At 34.6% G+C, this 18,785-nt stretch overlaps 3 protein-coding genes across 6 annotated transcripts; 1 reads left to right on the top strand and 2 right to left on the bottom strand.

Moving 5' to 3' along the window:
* Positions 1-3,844: 3,844 nt before the first annotated feature.
* LOC105132045 (vesicle-associated protein 1-2) lies at positions 3,845-7,137 on the top strand. The gene is made up of 8 exons (XM_011035313.1): positions 3,845-4,021; positions 4,112-4,182; positions 4,274-4,355; positions 4,461-4,576; positions 4,674-4,838; positions 4,952-5,002; positions 5,967-6,044; positions 6,777-7,137. Exons 1-8 carry the CDS (start codon positions 3,970-3,972, stop codon positions 6,885-6,887), a joined length of 726 nt encoding a protein of 241 aa, XP_011033615.1. The 5' UTR covers positions 3,845-3,969; the 3' UTR covers positions 6,888-7,137.
* A 637-nt stretch (positions 7,138-7,774) lies between these two features.
* On the bottom strand, positions 7,775-13,145 carry LOC105132038 (Major facilitator superfamily protein). Its single transcript, XM_011035300.1, has 11 exons — positions 12,775-13,145; positions 12,174-12,374; positions 11,922-12,021; positions 11,495-11,607; positions 11,056-11,149; positions 10,810-10,966; positions 10,407-10,553; positions 10,239-10,312; positions 9,941-10,029; positions 8,612-8,726; positions 7,775-8,340 (listed from the first exon to the last, which is right to left on the bottom strand). Exons 1-11 carry the CDS (start codon positions 13,041-13,043, stop codon positions 8,137-8,139), a joined length of 1,563 nt encoding a protein of 520 aa, XP_011033602.1. The 5' UTR covers positions 13,044-13,145; the 3' UTR covers positions 7,775-8,136.
* An 808-nt stretch (positions 13,146-13,953) lies between these two features.
* LOC105132013 (uncharacterized) lies at positions 13,954-18,481 on the bottom strand. 4 transcript variants are annotated; one of them, XM_011035282.1, is made up of 7 exons: positions 17,736-18,481; positions 15,948-16,043; positions 15,734-15,841; positions 15,564-15,627; positions 15,067-15,191; positions 14,357-14,468; positions 13,954-14,228 (listed from the first exon to the last, which is right to left on the bottom strand). In XM_011035282.1, exons 1-6 carry the CDS (start codon positions 18,078-18,080, stop codon positions 14,400-14,402), a joined length of 807 nt encoding a protein of 268 aa, XP_011033584.1. In that variant the 5' UTR covers positions 18,081-18,481; the 3' UTR covers positions 13,954-14,228; positions 14,357-14,399. The 4 variants fall into 4 exon arrangements, with proteins under 4 accessions (XP_011033584.1, XP_011033576.1, XP_011033567.1 ...); XM_011035274.1 differs by having other exon boundaries at positions 14,362-14,468; positions 17,736-18,480; XM_011035265.1 differs by having other exon boundaries at positions 13,959-14,468; positions 17,736-18,479.
* Between the last annotated feature and the right edge of the window lie 304 nt (positions 18,482-18,785).

The raw sequence follows: 18,785 nt of genomic DNA, 5'->3' as shown, positions 1-18,785 counted from the left end.
TATCAAATAATTTTAAAAGCTGATGCCTCTATATTAAGAAACCGCTTGGCAACGTTCGTGTGATTTTATGCAATAAGTTGTTTGGTTAATAATAAACGGGTGTTGTTGTTTGCATGCTGTTGCGTTTAAAACGCAAGAAAACAAGAAGCAGCTATGAGCTTACTTATTGCGCAGCCAAAATCTAATTCATATTGCTGTTGTTCACTGTTCAATGAACAGTGAAGCATGCTTTCACTGCATGTCTTCACTGTTCGCTAAGCAGTTTTTTTTGTTGAAAAATTAGTATAATTAATTAATTTTATTTGTACTATTTATATGAATATGAATAATATTTTTTTAAAAAATAAATTAAAATAAATTAAATATATTCATATTATAATATTAATTTTATTTTTGATAATATTTTATTTAATTTTATAATTTTTATAGGATGAATTTTGTGTTTACTGAAATTATAGATAATTTTTTGTTAAGTAATTTTCTTTTATATAAAATATAATTTATTTTACGATGTAATAATAATAGTTAAATTTATAATATTTAAATTAAAAATCATTAATATTAATATATATATTTTTTAAATTATTTTATAACCTCAATTTCAAAAATATTTTTAATTAAACATATTAAAATTATTTTTTTAACTTTAATTTTAACTACAGTTTTAATTAATTATCTATTTTTTAAAATTAATTTTAATTATAAAATATTTTTTATAAAATCATAATTATAACATTATGTATGTAAAAACAATTATCAGATAATTTTAAAAGCCGATGCCTGTACATTAAGAAACCGTTTGACAACGTGGTTGCATCCAGTTTCATGCGATTTTATGCAATAAGTCATTTGGTTAATAATAAACGTGTGTTACTGTTTGTTAGGTCCCACATGCTGCTGTGTTTGAAACGCAAGAAAAAAAGAGTACGAGCTACTTCCTGCGGGGCCAAAATCTAATTCATGATATTGTTGTTTACTGTTCAATGAACAGTAGACCATGCCTTTACTGTTCGCTGAGCAGTTTTTTTTTAAAAACAAGTATAATTAATTAATTTTATTTGTACTATTCACGTGAATATAAATAATAATTTTTTTTAAAATTAATTTAAAATGAATTAAATATACTCGTATTATAATATTAATTTTATTTTTAATAATATTTTATCTAATTTTGTAATTTTTGTCGGATAAATTTTATATTTAATAAAATTATAGATAGTTTTTTATTAAATAATTTTTTTATATAAAATATAATTTATTTCATGATATAATAATAATAGTTAAATCCATAATATTTAAATTAAAAATTAAGAATATTAATATGTATATTTTTCAAATTATTTTATAATCTTAATTTCAAAAGTATTTTTAACCAAACATATTAAAATTATTTTTTTTTCAATTTTAATTTTAATTAAGCATTTATTTTTTTAAATTAATTTTAACTATAAAATATTTTTTTAAAATCATAATTATAACATTATGTATGTTGGGAAAATAAAGGCATTAAAGCACCTAAAAAAATTAAACTTTTTAGGTGAGGTCCACCTAAAACTTTAAGATTCCTTCGTCGCGTTGGCATGAGAATTAACTCAAATTTATGAAACTACAGTACAAGGCTAAAGATAATGCGTGTGGGTCCTGTATATTCGCAGGATTCACATGCTTGTATTATTGGTGCCTGTGGTAGAAATAAAAATTGTATTTTAAAATATTTTTTATTTAAAAATATATTAAAACAATTTAATTTATGTTTTAAAAATTTTATTTTTGACATCATATTAAAACAATATAAAATAAAAAAATTCAAAATTTTATAAAATGGGTTGATAGAGATGATTTTCAACTTTATATTATTGTCTTTATTGTTCCAGTTCGAGCATGCTCCAGAATAAAAATAAAATAAAATAAAATGGGGAAGGCAACGAGGCCTGTATTATTAATCACATACCATTCTTTTAGGTCCACATCCACAATCAACTTAAAGACTGGCTAGAGGGTAGGACCAAAACGACGCTTTCTTCAAGGCAGTAAAACTAAATTTACCTATCCTGTGGTGTCATTTATTTACTTCAAATATTATTAAAAAATATTTATTTATAATCCTGTATTTTTTAATTTGAGTAATTAATATGTGTGTTTTTAAAATTTGTCAAGATAACCATTTTGTTTTCTAAATCTGTTTAGTTAATCAAGTAGTTAACATTTAATCGTAATAGTAATTATGCATGCTAAAGTGGCAGCATTAAATATCTTTTTTATTTATGAGATGATAAACAGGGCCTATATCATCAAGTAAATTATCTCGAGACATTAAAGATATATATATAAATCAAGCCGATATAACTTGTATATGCTGTGCAGTAATTTTTAAAAAAGTTAAATAAACTTAAAATAATGACAAATGAGTTACTTTTTCTAAGTTTCTTAAAAATATATATAAATCAACCACAACGTTTTTTTTAGACCAATTTAGCTAAATTCAAAATTGAGTCTTGATAGAAGTTAATTATTAAATTAACAAAGTAAATCACGAGAAAACAAGATCAACTGGGTAAATTTAAAAAAACATAAAAATTAATTGATCAAATTAAAAATACAAGAATAAAAAAAAATAACAAGGATGGAATTCTGAAAACAGAATATTTTGCCTCGTATTTACATATCGAGAGGAATGTTTATGGCACTCGCCTCCAAGCTTAGAATATTGCTCAAAGGAGGTTTGCTCCAATTCCCTTCGAAGCTGAGGAGATTTTTCCAGGCAGGTTGGTTAGATACGGTTGAATCCAAGAAGTCCAGGGGCTCTTGAGCCTGTTTACTCTTTCACCAACCACTCTCCTTTATCGGTAAGAAAAACTTTTCCCCTGGCCTTTTGAATCTTTTATAAAGGAACCTTTTGGCAATGCATTATCTTTTTTTTTTTTAAAAAAGGTATTTTTAGAATGAAAGATATTAAATTGATATTATTTTGGGTTTTATTTTATGATTTTTATGTGTTGTTGTACAAATCATAATACATATTTTTAAAAAGTAATACCAAACAAACATTGATAATTTTATTAAAAAACCATAATATTATTTTTCAATTATAAATAATCCATTAAATTACATTTTACTTGAATATACAGCATAATTGCTAAACTGAGTTTGGTTTTATCAACTTTACAAAAAAATTCAGATATAAAATCTAATTTAAAACAAGTTTTTAGTTGAATTTTATAAAATATTAATTTGATAAAATTTAATTAAATTTCTAATAGTTTGGTTGACTCTATCAAATTCAACCCAAACTTGATTAAGCCGATATAAAAATAAAATTGAAGTAATAACATTTTTAAAAAATAATTAACATGACAAATACAAGTTAGATGATCCATAATTCATACCCTTTTCAGGATGAATATCCGAATCCGCCATTACAATAATGATATGTACAATGCGGAATGGCAGACGCATTGGAGATGGATCCATCGGGAGCGATAACCTAACAAAAATTTTAGGCAATGTTTGGTTTGGTGTAACGGCAAGTATTTTTCAAAGTCCATGCAAGTCACAGAAAATAAATCAAACCTATGTATTTCCGAGTAAAATCACTTCCATTCGGCGTTACCAAACACCCACCGGCTGTAAGCAACAGGGAAAGTTAAAAAACGCTGTTACTTCGCTATTTGTACTTCTCGGCTACGAATCTCTTTCTCGGTCTCATTTGCTCGTCTCTCTCTCTCTCTCTCTCTCTCTCTCTCTCTCTCTCTCTCTCTCTCTCTCTCTCTCTCTCTCTCTCTCTCTCTCTCTCTCTCTCTCTCTCTCTCTCTCTCTCTCTCTCTCTCTCTCTCTCTCTCTCTCTCTCTCTCTCTCTCTCTCTCTCTCTCTCTTGCTGTCACCGTAAAACCAAACCATCCCTTCCCCTGTCACGGTAAACCACTAACTCTGGCTTCTGTATCCGGGGACTCTCTCGCTGTTCCCATCAAAATGACTGCCGACGAACTTCTCAGCATCGAGCCTCAAGAGCTCCAATTCCCTTGTACGAACCGTCTTGTAAAGAAATTATATTTCTTTCCTTTTCTTTGAAGATCTTTTTTCTTTCCTTTTAACTTTTTTATGATTTTTGTAGTTGAATTAAAGAAGCAGATCTCGCGTTCTCTACAGTTGCGAAATAAAAGTGACAATTATGTTGCTTTTAAGGTAATGATCAGTTAATCTCATTTTTTTTTTAATTTTTTTATAATAACTGGGTTTGTATAATAAAATTGATTTGCATGTTTAATTATTATAGGTCAAGACAACAAATCCAAAGAAGTATTGTGTTAGACCTAACACAGGAGTTGTGTTGCCAAGGCTTTCCTGTGATGTTATAGGTTTCTCTCTCTCTTCAATTCTTGTGCTTTAATTATTATCAATTTCGCTCTTCTTATCTTGCTAAATTTGTGTTTATTTAATGACGGGCTGTTTGTTCATGTTAGTCACAATGCAAGCACAGAAGGAGATGCCACTTGATATGCAATGCAAGGACAAGTTTTTACTTCAGAGTGTAATTACAAGTCCTGGAGCTACAGCCAAGGATATCACTCCAGAGATGGTAGTGATATAATTTTGCTGAATATTTCTGTTTCTGGTTTAATTGGTTTAATTTTATGGGTTATGCAAATGGGTTTTCAATGTTTTGTGATTTGCAGTTTAATAAGGAGGCGGGGCATGTAGTTGAAGAGTGCAAATTGAGGGTTGTTTATGTTGCTCCACCTGGACCACCGTCACCGGTGCGTGAAGAATCAGAGGAAGGTTCTTCTCCCAGAGCTTCCGTGTCAGATAATGGGAGTTTTAGCACTTCCGAACAGTCAGCTGTGAGTGTCTGATGGCCTTGGTCTTTGAATTGAATTATGTTCAGGTTTTGTCTTTATGTTTGCCCTCATAGGTTTAATAGATTGTTTCTCTATCACGTGAATCATTTTTGTAGGTTTCAAGGTCTTATGTCCAGAGACCACAGTCTGAATATAACTCGCCTGAGGTATGCCATTCCTTTTCTTCTGTGAATAAATTTTGAACCCAAATTGTTGGAAAAACTTAGTGATGAATGGTTGGTTGGACATACTAAATGTGCAATCCCTGGTTTCATTTGTTTATCAAGTACTATTAGATTAATAAGGTCAATTTTCGTATTTTTCTGTTTTGACGAGTGTCATTATATTTTAAAAAATAGATTCCTTTATTGATGAAGCAGCTATTTTTGGCAGTATTCCAACCCTGTAGGTGTCTTGGTAAACTGTTGTTTTCCTATTTAATTCCAATTCTTGAATTTTTCTTTGTTTTGATTTTCAATTGCATCAACTTTCAAGTATCTCCCGACTGGGGGCGAATGTGTTAGGATGAAAAAATGTTGCTGTTATTAGAAGAGGGGACTCTACTTCCTTTTGATAGGAGGAGAGAATCCTCTTATTTTGTCTGATTGGTGAATCCCTATGAATGATGGAGCCACTAAGATTCCCCATCTATTCTGTATTTCGAACCAGTTTTGATAATGAGGTAGTCCTGCCTCATTAGACTCTAAAAGAACGACATTAGATGTTCAGCCAAGCCATTTCCAACCTTTTTAATAATACATGGTCCTGCCTCTAATTAGATTCTAAAACACCTCGCCATCAGATGTTTAGCCAAGCCATTAATGAAAGCCAGCTTCTCAGCTGCTTATGTTCCCCACTCATCGACAATTATGTAACTAGGATTTGGCTGCTATTCTTGATTTCTTACACAACATCTTGGTGAGTTTGCACACTTAAGACTCACCACATCATGGGATATATCACAGACACCCTTTTCTTGGGTGTTTTCTCAGCATCACATGCACAAAAATCAAAATTTTATATAAGTTTGTAATTTTGTTTCCTTGACATTGACTGGACTTTGGAGTTTCTTGTTAAGATATTTGATTGGGAAACTTGGTCATATTCTGGAAATGATAATTTTGATTTCAGGCAAAGGCTCTCATTTCCAAGCTGACCGAGGAGAAAAATTCTGCTGTTCAGCAAAATAAGCTACTTCAGAAAGAACTGGTAAGGCATTCAGCATGTGAATATAGCATGTTAGTGTGTGTGCTGAAATGCTTTTAGAGCTGCGGTTTACTTTTAGGTCAGCTCTCACTGCGAGAAATATTAGGTGCTGAGAAAAAAATATACTATAAGAAATCCATATTCTTAGATGAATGCAGTTGGGGAAAGTAAGAGGAAACATATCTGGCAAATGCTACAAATTATACAATAATAAAAAATAGTTTCATGACCTTTATCACTTGATTACTTTGAGCTGCTATTTGCTAGGTAAATTTCATTTAAAAGGAGACGGGGAATATAGTACTTAATCATGCCTGGCTATTAATGCCAATAAATTCAGTACATGGGAATAAATGAGTTTTTTTAAGTGGTTATGCTTCATATTGTTGCTTTTCATGCATTTTTCTCATTATGTAAACAATTTGTACTTGAGTATGATACCTCGTCATTTCTTGTGTGAGGAAATATATGCACAATCCAACACCTTTTATTCTATCTCACATTCAACTGTGAAATGTTATATGAAAGACAACAACCATGATAAAGTTCGTATTTTCCTGTTTATCAGCATTATATCTACCCCCCCAACCCAATATAGAAATGAAAAAAACTAAAACAAACAAAATCACAGGCTATAGTTTCTGTTATAGAAAATAGATTACCTTGCAGGATGACATTAGTAGCGGTATCAGCAGAGCCCGTGTTAGAAATGAATGTGTGTGCAATTGTGTGCAGGAGCAGTTGAGGCATCATTCCAGCAGAAGTCGAGGAGGTATCCCTTTCATATACACCATTCTTGTTGCCATGGTAGGCATCATTTTGGGGTACCTCATGAAAAGGACATGACCAGTGGATCTGCCTATCAATCCTTCTGCCTCGCGTAACTGGGTTGAAATGTAGAATACTGAAGACATTAGATGTGTGATTGATAGAATGTTACTCCTTTTTACTTTATTGGTTGTATCAAACCCTAGGGAGCACATGTCAAATGTGACTGGTGGGGAGGAGCTGCTGTCCTTTTCATTACCCTCACCAGAAATTGACATTAAGAAATTGATTGTAAGTGCCGACTCTAGATTGCTCGATTGTGTGACCAGCTTCTGTCTCGAGGAACCTATGGGAACTCTCTCCCATACCAAAATCATCGGTGCATGAAAACACAGAATTGGAGGTAAATGCTTCGGGTTTTAAACATGAGTAAAGCCGAGATGATGTTGATCCTGGATTTTTCTAACTGCTCCAAAACCATCTGGCCACTGATGAGCCTGCTCCATGGACGAGCCAACTCTTGATCTCGGCGGCGGTTTTTTTTTATAAATATTTTTTTATTAAAATAATATTTTTTTTAAAAAATTAAATTTAAAATAATTTTTTTTAATTATGAAAAGTATATCACGTTTGTGTTTAATGAAGTTTTTTTTTTAATTTTTTTAAATTATTTTTGATATCAAAATAATTTGAAAGTATTAAAAAAATTATTTTAAATGAAAAAAATAATATATATTTTTTTAATTTTAAAAAGTACGATAAACTCACCATAAATCTAAGAGCTTGTAGAGAATTAAATCCGAGCTAATTATAACTGTTTTTTCAAACGACCTTGACAGGTCGAAATTGTCCAGAAATAAATAAAGTTGGGTACCCTTTTTATCCCATTATATATAATGCATAAACTCGTTATGTGCTCAAGAACATGCGATTACCATCTACATGTTATCTGCAATTTGGAATCATAAATCATACAAGGAGAAAAGTTTACTAATAGGACAGGTAGAGGTTCCATACACTTTCAGTTTATAAGTGATGCGTTAAGCAAACTGAAGCTGGCATCAAATGAAATTTGATTGATGTTACATGAAAGAGCTCCCTGCACAAAATTGGCACAATTGCGCAAGAAGAAAACCAGATGATTTTTCTTCCGGTCACTTGTAGTACGTAAAACTGTCGCGTACACAGAAATTAGAGTTTACTCGAACACAACTTCACTACCTTAGCATCAAGGATCACTAGTCACAACCTTCCAAAGAAACATCCGTGCAATTGTCCTAGCATTACAATCCCGTCTTCTGCCGTCTGTCTTAGCTTTGAAATCAATTTATGGCCACTTGTCTCTGACAGAGAAATTGGGGTTCAGAGACATTTCAATCTCTTCAAGAGAGCGTCCTTTAGTTTCAACTAAGAAAAACTTGGCATATATTGCTGCTAACAAGGACACACTGCCAAAGCCGGTATAAACAGGTGCAACTCCAAAAATCTCCACCAAGTCAAGAAATAATAGACCCACCAGGAAATTGCAAACCTGAAAGAAGGTACATCAAATGACCAAGGTGAATTCACAAGGGGCGTAAAGAAGCTGAAACTACATGATTCGAAGTTCAAAATATATAAGAATGGAAACTGCAATGGTGCTATACCTTTCCCATTTTCTCTTCCAAATCCAATTAGAAACATGGGAAATGGCCAGACAGTATAAACGCTAGATATTTGACCTAAACATCAACAAGACTTGGCAGAACTTGCCTTTTCCTTTCTATGGGGAATAAATTATGGAAAATGATTTGAGTACCTACCCAATGAACAGAAAAACTGAACCCCATAATCTTCCCACGCATCCTGGTGCTGCTCAGTTCTGGTATGATGAGACCAGTTACAGGGCCAGCTCCAATGGCAAATGTGAAAATGTACCTATATGCAAGAGCCAAAAGAGTTATCAATGAAGATCTCATTAATGCATAATACTCCTATATTCCAGATTAGTAGGAAAGGATTTTGGACACCTTAAAACACCCTAGTGTCTAGCAATATCAGGATGGTGCTATATGTCATGCTTTGACAGTGGCGTAGCAATTCATTTCTAATTCTCAAGAGAAAAGGGCCGTACATGTTCAAAAGCAATCAATGCAAGATTCATTTAAAGTTTTCACTCACTATTGCAAAAATCTACCTAGAAATGAAAGCAGCAAACCCTGAAGGTAGAGTTGTATTCTGGAGTACAACAGATTCACTTGGGATGTCTGTTAAAAGGGAATACAAGTAGATATTTTATGTATGAATTATTAAATATGCATATCCATACTATATGATGCTATGAAGCAAAGCATCCAGAACAATTGTACATCGAAAAAAGATACTGCATGTACTGGAAAAGGTTACAACATGTTCCAAATGCTTATATGTATGGATAAGATAACCATGACATTGCCATATTAATATAACATTCACTTGTTGATAGGTTGATAGTGATGCAAGCAATATATGGCTGTTCAGCATAGTTCTATATGTCTCACTTGTAGCTCAGCTTTTATTTGGTTCACAATATCATGTTGAACAGGCATGCAAACAAAATGCAGGGTTTCAAATATGCAGTGGGGTTTTTCATAGTTTCATTAAGGTAGAATAATGAGCTTTTGAAATAAGAAAATTGCTAAATAAAAGTCACACTGAATAACCAGCAATCAGGTGGAATCTTTATCTCTCATCAGATCATATCTGTAAGCCACGAAAGTGCCTTTTCTTGAGTCATATCAATCTAGCATTGCTGGTCATAGGTGGCCCAAGTTCACTTCATATGCCAAACTCATTAACTAATTTAGACAGTGACAAACAAACCAAGCAAAGGTTAAATCTTCAATTAATTGGGTAGTACTAAGTACTAAATGCAATGGCTTTCAAAACTCACAGCCTGTTGACCAACAAGATGAAACTGCTAAATATGGAGAGGCAGCAAAAGTAAACAGTGAGGCAGCTCTCTATGTTGCTCCGTTCAAAGAACTTTAAATTAATTGGAGTCAGTTAAACGGAACTGTTTTATCCTTGCAAAACTACCATGGACTAAACCTTTGTCTAATCTCTTCCCAGATTTTAAAATTATGTGGGGATTCTAGGGAAAAGTTACTTACATCAGAGTTCCTAGTATTGACAAATTGTGACTGAGTTCTTCATCTACTGGAAAACTGATAGCACAGGCAATAAGAAACATTGAAACTGCCTGCATAAAGAAAAATAATTCATAACTTAGATAATCCATGCTGCTATCTTTTTTTTGTAAGTTTTGGTGCATCAGTGGACCAACAAACTAATAATACCATAATATAGCTGAAATTTCAAACCTCAAAAGAAGATAAAGAACAATGATTATGATGATATTATTTTTTCCAGTCACTAGCTTTTGTACAGGCATATATCATCCACACTCACCATTCCCAAGTAACTGCCAATCAGGAGCTTTTGTCTCCCTTCCTTATCCATTAGGTATACAGCACAAAGTGCACCTGAAGATGACCACCAACTCAAAAACTTGAGACTCAAATAAGAAACATGTCTCAATAGACAAAAGACAAGGACAAATAGCCTTAGATTTCAAACCTGCAAAGTTGGCAAGTCCAACAAATAAGCTTGCTAAACTGCTACTTGTTATACCGACATCTTTAAAAGTCAACGATGAAAAATAAAGGACTCCATTTATCCCAGCAAACTGTTGCAGTACAAAAAGGGCACCTCCGATAAATGCAACTGCAACAACACAACTACATCAATGTCTACAGACTGAATTTTGTGTGTCACAGACTCACAATTGAAATATGAAATGATCTAGCTATTTAATAATGCGGAAGAGAAAATGCCTGAATTACAAATGTTATTGAAATGTTTATAGAGGAAGTATATCACACAAACTGTAACACTAACACAAGTCCTATGACCCATATTGTATTTCACTATAAATATAACTGAATGAGATATCCAAGAACAACCTTCATAGTCATACAACCTCTAGAATGTGGTTCCTCCAGGAGTTCCAACCATCTACTACCCACATTAATGCCATTATTCTTGATGACTGATTGGAAATCTTGGATTGCCGTATCAACTTCAGATGATCCCCAAATATTACGAATAACTGTTTTAGCATCATCTAGCCTCCCTACCTACACAAACAAATCATAAAAGCTTCAGGAGTGAAATGCCAAGAAGCAATATCCAAAGATGTTTGCACAGAAGAGAAAGAGACCCCTACTTTACATAGCCAGCGGGGGCTTTCCACAGCAAACTGCATGCCGAGTGCAAGAATAAATCCAGGAGCACTTGCAATGTAGAGTATTGTCCTCCACCTGAAAAAAAGATATTTTGTTAAGCAAGAAAGATCAAAGCCTCCTCCATATCAAGTAAAAGAATAATAATGCCTCTGAAAATCTATAAGACAAGCAGATGCCTATGAATGCAAGGCTAAAAAGCAAACTGCAGATGCCAAGCCCTGCTAAATCATGGAAAACTGACTTACATTGGCTTCCTACTTCATATCATAAAACTTAATTCTAAAGTTAATTCTAAAGAATGACATCCGCTAAAAGAAAACCTGCACATGATATTAAGCGAGAAAGCAAGCATATGAAAGTAGATCATCAATCAAACCCAGGCCAGGAACCAACAAGGACCAAAGTGGAAAAGAACCTCACCAGTGTGGATCAGTTTCAGAAGGAATATCAAGGAACAATGATGCAATGATTCCAAGACATGTCCCAATCTGACACAAGGTTCCCAATGAGCCTCTGTATTTTGTTGGCGCAACCTACAACATATATAATGAGGAGTTAGATGAGCAAAAATGATTGGGAGTTACTGTCAACACCAAAAACATATCTTCTTGCCACATCCTACAAACCATAATAGACAAATTCAATATATTACAAGCTTCAATGAATGAATAGATAAATTTGAAAGAACATTGTTCTCATATTCTCAAGATTGGATAAAGAGAGAAATCCCAAGTCTTTCCTCTCACTTCTTCGACACCTTTGAATTGACCAACCCTTGTAACTAACATAAAAAACTGGGAGTTTAACAAATGAAATCAGTAAATGTAGCGCATTGAAAGTAAAGTACCTCCGAAATATAGATTGGAACAAGAACAGTGTTCACACCAATCCCAAGCCCAACAAGAAATCTTCCCCAGAGTATTTCATCCAAAGAGTGCGCTTGCGCACTGTCACATCATGCAAAGTGTCATAGATTAGACTAAGTTTTAGAATTATGTACATTATAATATCAGAAAATCTACAACCTTCGAGCATGACACAATCTGCAAATGGTAGGCATATCTTCATCATCAAATTATTTGCACATACAAATCATTACCTTACAAGTGCACCCAGAATTAATGGTATTGTGTCAAGCTGAATCGTGCGACGACATCCAAGTTTATCAACTAGTGAACCTGATGCCACGCTTCCAAGAAATGCACCAGCAATAAAAATGCTAACCACAAGACCCTCAAGAATTGAATTTCCTTCAAAACCCAACTCTTTTGCAACAGAAACAATAGGACCATTCATTACCCTGCATATAATCAACAACAATCAAGACCGTTGATCATATATAATGCAAATCATCACAAAAAGCGAGATTAAGATAACATTTGGCACACGGGACTAGACTGGATCAATTTCATTCTTTGTGTTGGTGTTTGGTGTGTACATTGGATAGAACCACTGTCCTAACTCTCCTATCCTATCCTCTCCCGTCTTGTCCAATCTTCAGTCACCTCTTGATCAACAAGACGATTTGGCACAAGGAACGGGACATGAACGGACAAGCAAATTTCATTTGTACTAGTGTTTGGTTGCAAATGGAAGGGAACAACTGCCCCGTCTCTTGTGCTGTCTCATGCAGTCTAGCCCCATCATCAAGATAATTTGAGCATAAATATTGTAAAACAAGGTAAGAGAGAGATACAAACCCTATATGATAACCAAATAGAAAATTTGACATAGAGGCAATCAAGACGTGAGGAAAAGCAGGGAGCCATCCTAAATCAGAACTGCTTGGGTTTTTTTTATCAGCCTTCAGCTCGGGAAGCTGCTGCTGCTGCTTTGTTGCTGAAACTTTAAGGTTTAAAGGTCGATACGAGAACCGGAAATGAAAAGAATTTTGTTTCAGGTTTCTTGAAGAAGTGAGAACGGAAAGAACCGGAGGAACCGGTTTAGGAAGCACCGTAGCCACCCACATAGGATTACAGAGTGTGAGGACGGGGCTACTCCTCTTGTTTTCAGATTTTTATTTTTTACAAATCAGTAGATTTTTTTGGATGAAAAGTTGAAATGCGTGCCAATTTTGTAGCTTTCAAGGTTCTCATTCATCTATCATAAATATCCTAATAAAAAAATTAATTTCTCAATAATATCTTGGTCGTCGTACTAAATCATCGTCAAACACTAACTAGTTGAATATTATTTGAAAAATAACAACTTTTGGAATTATTATTATTACTATTATCATGCATTTAATATGAGCTAATTTTATGTGTTGGGCCTGACCCGGGGGGGTTTACCAAGTCATGAACCTAATGTCATTTGCAAGTTACTGGAGCTACGAACGACACACTGGAACACCTGAAATAGTAATGACAGAAACACTGGTATATGCCTCCCTAGGTTCCACGGAGCTCATTCACTGGATCTGCAAGTTACTGGAGCTACGAACGACACCACTGGAACACATGAAATAGTAATGACAGAAACACTTGTACATGCCTCCTTAGGTTCCACGGAGCTCATTCACTGGATCGTGAAATTGGGGGGTGGGGGTTTATTCCTGAGTTGTTATAAAGAGCAGCAGCACCACCCTAAAAAACCTATGGCTACTTTCATAAAGCTAATATCGAAACCATAGCACATTCACAACAAACATGGTCCCCAAAAGTGATTAGCATGAGATTGTTTCCGCAGATAAGCTTAGGCACTATATTCTGAAAGGGCCACGCACAGCGTGCTGATTGTCAAGGATCAGTTTTGTATTATAGGTTTGCAGCTGATGCTGTTGTATACACAAGGAAAATGCTTGCACTCTTAGATCTGTTTTGTATTATAGGTTTGCAGCTGATGATGCTGTTGTATACAGAAGGAAAATGCTTGCACTCTTAGCTAAGGATCTGTTTTGTATTATAGGTTTGCAGCTGATGCTGTTGTATACAGAAGGAGAATGCTTGCACTCTTAGCTGCCAAAAGTCAGCCTACCAAAACGCTAAAAGGCCTACCGAACTGGAAAACTCACTCCATCTACTTTGCTTACAGAGAATTGAAAATATAAACAACGTGCTTTTAGAGAAAATTTATACCATCATCTATATACAACATTGCGGGAAGCTAAGGTAATTCTTCACATTTTAATACATAGCCCAGATGCACATTGTATCTGCAAAAGGCCAATCAGAACAAATTCTTAAAGAAGCCATCACTTAGAAAGACAAAAAAGAAAACAGAAAGTACCTTAGAAACACAATAAAAAACTCAGAAAGTTATGAAGAGTCAGAGATGCATTTCCTCACATATCTCCACAATGAATGTGATGCCAATATTGTATCCATCATTGATTTTCAGAACTCTGAATCATGTTGCATCGACCAGCAATCTTACAAAAATCATCAAGACTTAGCTGCAATGGAGCAAGTTAACAATAGATAAGCATCATGCTACTCAATAATTAGAACTCGTCAAACAACATCGATTAGCATGAGAACATTACAAGTAAATATGGAAAGTTTAACATATGAATTGAGACCTCATCCACCAATGTATTGAGCAGTTTTGATGAAACAATGATAAGAAAGCCATGACACCAAAGTATAATTCACTTTGAAGAAAGTGTTGAACAGATGGAGAATCAAGCTCTGGAAATAGTCACATGCAAAATGCAATCTTGGAATGTGCAGAAAGTTATCAAGTGATTCACTAGGCCTAGATAATGTAATTAACAAATATGGGAAAGAAGTTCTTTGATCATTGATTCAAGATTAAAGTGAGTGGCATAAGAGTACTCGATAATAAGACAAGTTTCCAATTACATGAATATCCTTGACTCACAATGCATCCACTTAGAGCAACAGATCAGCAAACTGTTCAAAGTTCCAAACTAAAACACTCAGAAAGTGCCAGGGCATTTGGAAAGAGTCCTTGTGAGTTGTGCCTGCCCACAACCACATACTTTTGTGCCCTTTTTCACAACAAAAAGAATGAAGACTGCAAGAACTGACCTTCCCATCTCCATCACCATCAAAGCAGTGTATCATATCAGCCAATTCCTTGTCTGTCCATATAAAATCATGAGCAACTGCTACTCTTCGGATATCTCTCATTGTTATGGCCCCTTTTCCTGCCTCTGCAAGATAACATTATCCACCTAAATTACTCCAAGACTCTTTCAGAATATCAAGAAATAATACAGACAGAATATCGCTTTCAAAACATTAAAGTTACATAGCTTTAAAGTTTAAACAAGGGTGGCCTGATAAAAGATTTAAGGTCCAGAAGCTTAGTCATCTTACAAGGAGTGAGGCATCTTTGTAAAATCATGCCTTCTGGAGCAATGATAATACAAACACTTGGTAAACCAGATTGTTCCTCTCTATCTCAATCCCCTTTCTTCCAAAGCTAATGTCAAAACTCACAAAGAAATAAAATTCCCAACTTTCAGTTTATCCCTCTCCCTTCCCCAACAATCCACACACAGAAGACAGGTTCACAAACTTACCATCAAACTGAAAGAAATGCAAGATAAGGTCATCCTCAGTCATCTGCACCCGACTACTGAACTGCTGACATGAAAGAGAAACAAAGAAGAAACATAAAGGAAAGAGAAATAAGTAAAAAATAAATTAAAAAATCTGCTCATCATAAACACCAATCCGAGTGAAAACAAACCGGTTTTTTCCTCTTCCTCTTTCCTGCATCTTCTTGAACCTGAGCATCTACCTTTCTTTCTTTAGGAGTTGCATCATTCACAGAATCATGCAATGACAGAGCAATTGCCTGTATAAGAGTGCTGAAGAGTTAATTTACCACCATCTCTACAATAATGTGAAGCAGAAATAGCATAAACTGGCAATAAAAGTCCTCCATACTCATCAAAATTTACCTGCATTAATTCATCATCATCCCCATAAATGTAATCTGCACCACTAACATGCTTCTGAACAGGAATTTTTTTAGGTTTTGAACTTTTCCTCTTATCCTGAATAAAAATGATAAGCAAATAGAGTTCCCAACATATCAATCAAAGTATTTCAAGGGAAAGCTCAAAGCCTTGCATATCTAAACCTGAAAAAACATGCTAGACAACACAATAAAATAGTTCCTGACAAGGGTGAAAAATGAGAAGTATGCAGGTTCTTTTATGTATATTAGGGTGAGGTACTGAGGTAGAGTTGTGCACAAACAACTCTCAGATAGAGAGGCAGATAGATTAGTGCGAGGAATGAGATGAGAAGTGGACAATCTTCATTGTTATTGGGATTGGATGTACATAGAATGGGAAGGACAAAGCGCATGGATGGGTGTAAGCAAATAAATTTTGAAATGATCGATTTTGGGAGTAAGAAAACAAACAAATAAATATAGGATGTTGTGACATCAAAACTATTTTGATATGAAGAGAGAGTTAAATGCAAGACCATTTCATTTTAACTTATAGATTATTATTGTAAGGAAAGAGGGAGGTTACATGTGGGAACAAAGATACACACCATGTTTACCAGAGGAGGAGTGCATATCATCTGTCTGAGAAAAGCCTCCAAAGGTAAGTGTAGGTAGTAGCAAAATTTAGAAAAAAAAAATGTACTTAAGATAAATGAAGTGAGGCACACACCGAAAGCATAAAGAGATGCCTGCATAATAAGACCTACCACTGCTCATCTCAAGTTGAAAAGTTCATACCTCAAAATGAGACATGTGGGTGCATGTCTCACAAAGTGATGTGCTCTTCATCTCTTAAATGAGATATGTAAGCTGTGTTTTTTCAAGGGTGTATTAGAATATTCTTAAATTCGTAGATTTTCTCTTCCAAGGGTGAACAATCAAAAAATGAAAAGGAGGCAAAAATGGATCCACTTCATACAATTAATCAAAAAATGAAGAGGCAAAAATGGATCCACTTCATACAATATTAACGTACTGCTAAGAATGCATAAGAAATAGAATCTTTCACTTGTGAGGCACCATTGTATTGCCTGCATGTCCCAAACAAAAAATAGATTGTTCCAGAAACATGCACAGATTAAACAAAATTACAAGATGGTTTAACATATGATGATCCATCCAATTTATTGGAACTCATTGAGCACCAAGGCATCTCATCACTGCAGATTATGCATAAGCCCAATCATGCATTCCCGGAGCCTCTTTTCACAAGTGCCACACATATCTATGATTACCACACAAGATGAGTCACGTGGTGGCATATCAAGTGACTAATCTTGTGTTAGTCCCCCCTTCCCGTTTTTTGGTTTCTCAGCGTCCATCACTTTAAAAGACGAGTGATAATAAGATGTTGACCCGTTTACTCTTGTCAGTCAGTTGTAGGTCTCATTATTCAGTCTCTGCATCAATTCATTTTCCTTGCAGAATAATTTTTTTTTTTACTCTAAATTTTGTACCATATTAACTCATTTTTATTTCAAGACTTTTCTCAAACAAGTAGTGTGCGTTCCTCTTCTACTCGAGTTGATGTTCACCTTTCTTCCCACCTCCAATTTCTATCCCCGGTCTGGTTAAATGGCACATCTTGCATTTCTCTTACTATCAATGAGAAAAAGGAAAAAGCTCACATTCTCTCCCTCTATGGTCCCAATATCATACATTAACATTAAAACCAAGAAAATGTGAATAAAAACTTGCAACGTTTCTTATCAAGAAAAATTCACAATACCTTAGTTCTCCCCGACTTCGAAGAACATTGACCTCCCACAAAATCTTCATCATCAAAATCATCGTCATCACTAGCAGTCTCATCAATGGGCCTATATTCCTCGTCATCAACAAATTTTTGTTTCCCTTTTCGCTGCCTTGATTTCTGAACCGAACCCATCAAAGTAGATGCCATTTTATTAAGACCCAAAGCCTCCATTCTAGCTTTATTCTCTGCGATTCTCGACAGTCTCTGTTTCTCATACTCCGTTATCCCCTTCAGCTTCCCTACTACTTCTCCTTCTTCTTCCGAACTTGAATTCTCGCTTTCATCGGGCTCCGAACCCGACAAATCTCGCTTCGCCATTCTGATTTTCAACTCTCTGTTCAAGATCTCAGCCACAGGCGTAGCTAGGATTTATTTGGGGTGCACTTGGCTGAAATTTTTTTCCCTTTGACAAAAATTGCCCTAAAAAAGCCGCCGTTTTGGCAACTCGTTAACGATATTTTCGAACTTGCCGCGAGGCAAAGCTTAAACAAGTCCCCCAATTATAGAAAAAGTCTCGCTTAAGTTCCTAAAAGGATTTTTAGTCTCTCAAAAGGTTTTTGTAAATAACTAGTTGAGTCTCCCTTTCAATCCTGCCAAAGAACATAAATCAATCCAATTTAACGACATCTTTTTTGGGAAACTTGAGGTTATCTCTTACGAAATTGTGAAGAGTATAGACAGAAAACTCAAAACTCATGATGTCTGATACCTTGGGAACTCAATTGAAAGAAATAATCACCTGAAGACTCAGTTAATACCATCTCTATAGTTGGGGGGTTCTTGTTTCGGTTTGCCCAAGAACTAAACTTTGGATTTTACTCTGCACGGAAAGCATTTTCGACCCGCCATCTCTACCAAACATTCCATGTATAAAAACCGAAAAAGTTCTCCATCTGCAATCATTCTCTCTCAAAAAAATTCCAAAAATATCAGCATTCTTCTAAATTTTTTACCTGATTTTTTTTTGTTCTTGTTCATCATGACTTAGCATTCCAATGAATAAGTCTGATTTAAACGTCAAGC

This window comes from Populus euphratica, unplaced genomic scaffold (genome assembly GCF_000495115.2).
Source record: "Populus euphratica unplaced genomic scaffold, PopEup_1.0 scaffold2.1, whole genome shotgun sequence".
Lineage (NCBI taxonomy): Eukaryota > Viridiplantae > Streptophyta > Magnoliopsida > Malpighiales > Salicaceae > Populus > Populus euphratica.
Note: the sequence above shows the minus strand (reverse complement) of the source record. Positions and strands in the feature narration are given on the sequence as shown.

What these genes read in the sequence shown, in the direction of transcription:
- LOC105132045 (XM_011035313.1), top strand. Translation starts at nt 3,970, where the DNA reads ATGACTGCCGACGAACTTCTCAGCATCGAGCCTCAAGAGCTCCAATTC. An exon ending in TCAAGAGCTCCAATTCCCTT is followed by an intron (nt 4,022 to 4,111) that starts GTACGAACCGTC and finishes TGATTTTTGTAG; the next exon opens with TTGAATTAAAGAAGCAGATC. An exon ending in AGCTACTTCAGAAAGAACTG is followed by an intron (nt 6,045 to 6,776) that starts GTAAGGCATTCA and finishes AATTGTGTGCAG; the next exon opens with GAGCAGTTGAGGCATCATTC.
- LOC105132013 (XM_011035282.1), bottom strand. Translation starts at nt 18,080, where the DNA reads ATGGCGAAGCGAGATTTGTCGGGTTCGGAGCCCGATGAAAGCGAGAAT. An exon ending in CGAAGTCGGGGAGAACTAAG is followed by an intron (nt 16,044 to 17,735) that starts GTATTGTGAATT and finishes ATTTTTATTCAG; the next exon opens with GATAAGAGGAAAAGTTCAAA. An exon ending in ATGATGATGAATTAATGCAG is followed by an intron (nt 15,842 to 15,947) that starts GTAAATTTTGAT and finishes ACTCTTATACAG; the next exon opens with GCAATTGCTCTGTCATTGCA.
- LOC105132038 (XM_011035300.1), bottom strand. Translation starts at nt 13,043, where the DNA reads ATGTGGGTGGCTACGGTGCTTCCTAAACCGGTTCCTCCGGTTCTTTCC. An exon ending in ATTCTGGGTGCACTTGTAAG is followed by an intron (nt 12,022 to 12,173) that starts GTAATGATTTGT and finishes ATGATGTGACAG; the next exon opens with TGCGCAAGCGCACTCTTTGG. An exon ending in TTGGCAGTTACTTGGGAATG is followed by an intron (nt 10,030 to 10,238) that starts GTGAGTGTGGAT and finishes TTCTTTATGCAG; the next exon opens with GCAGTTTCAATGTTTCTTAT.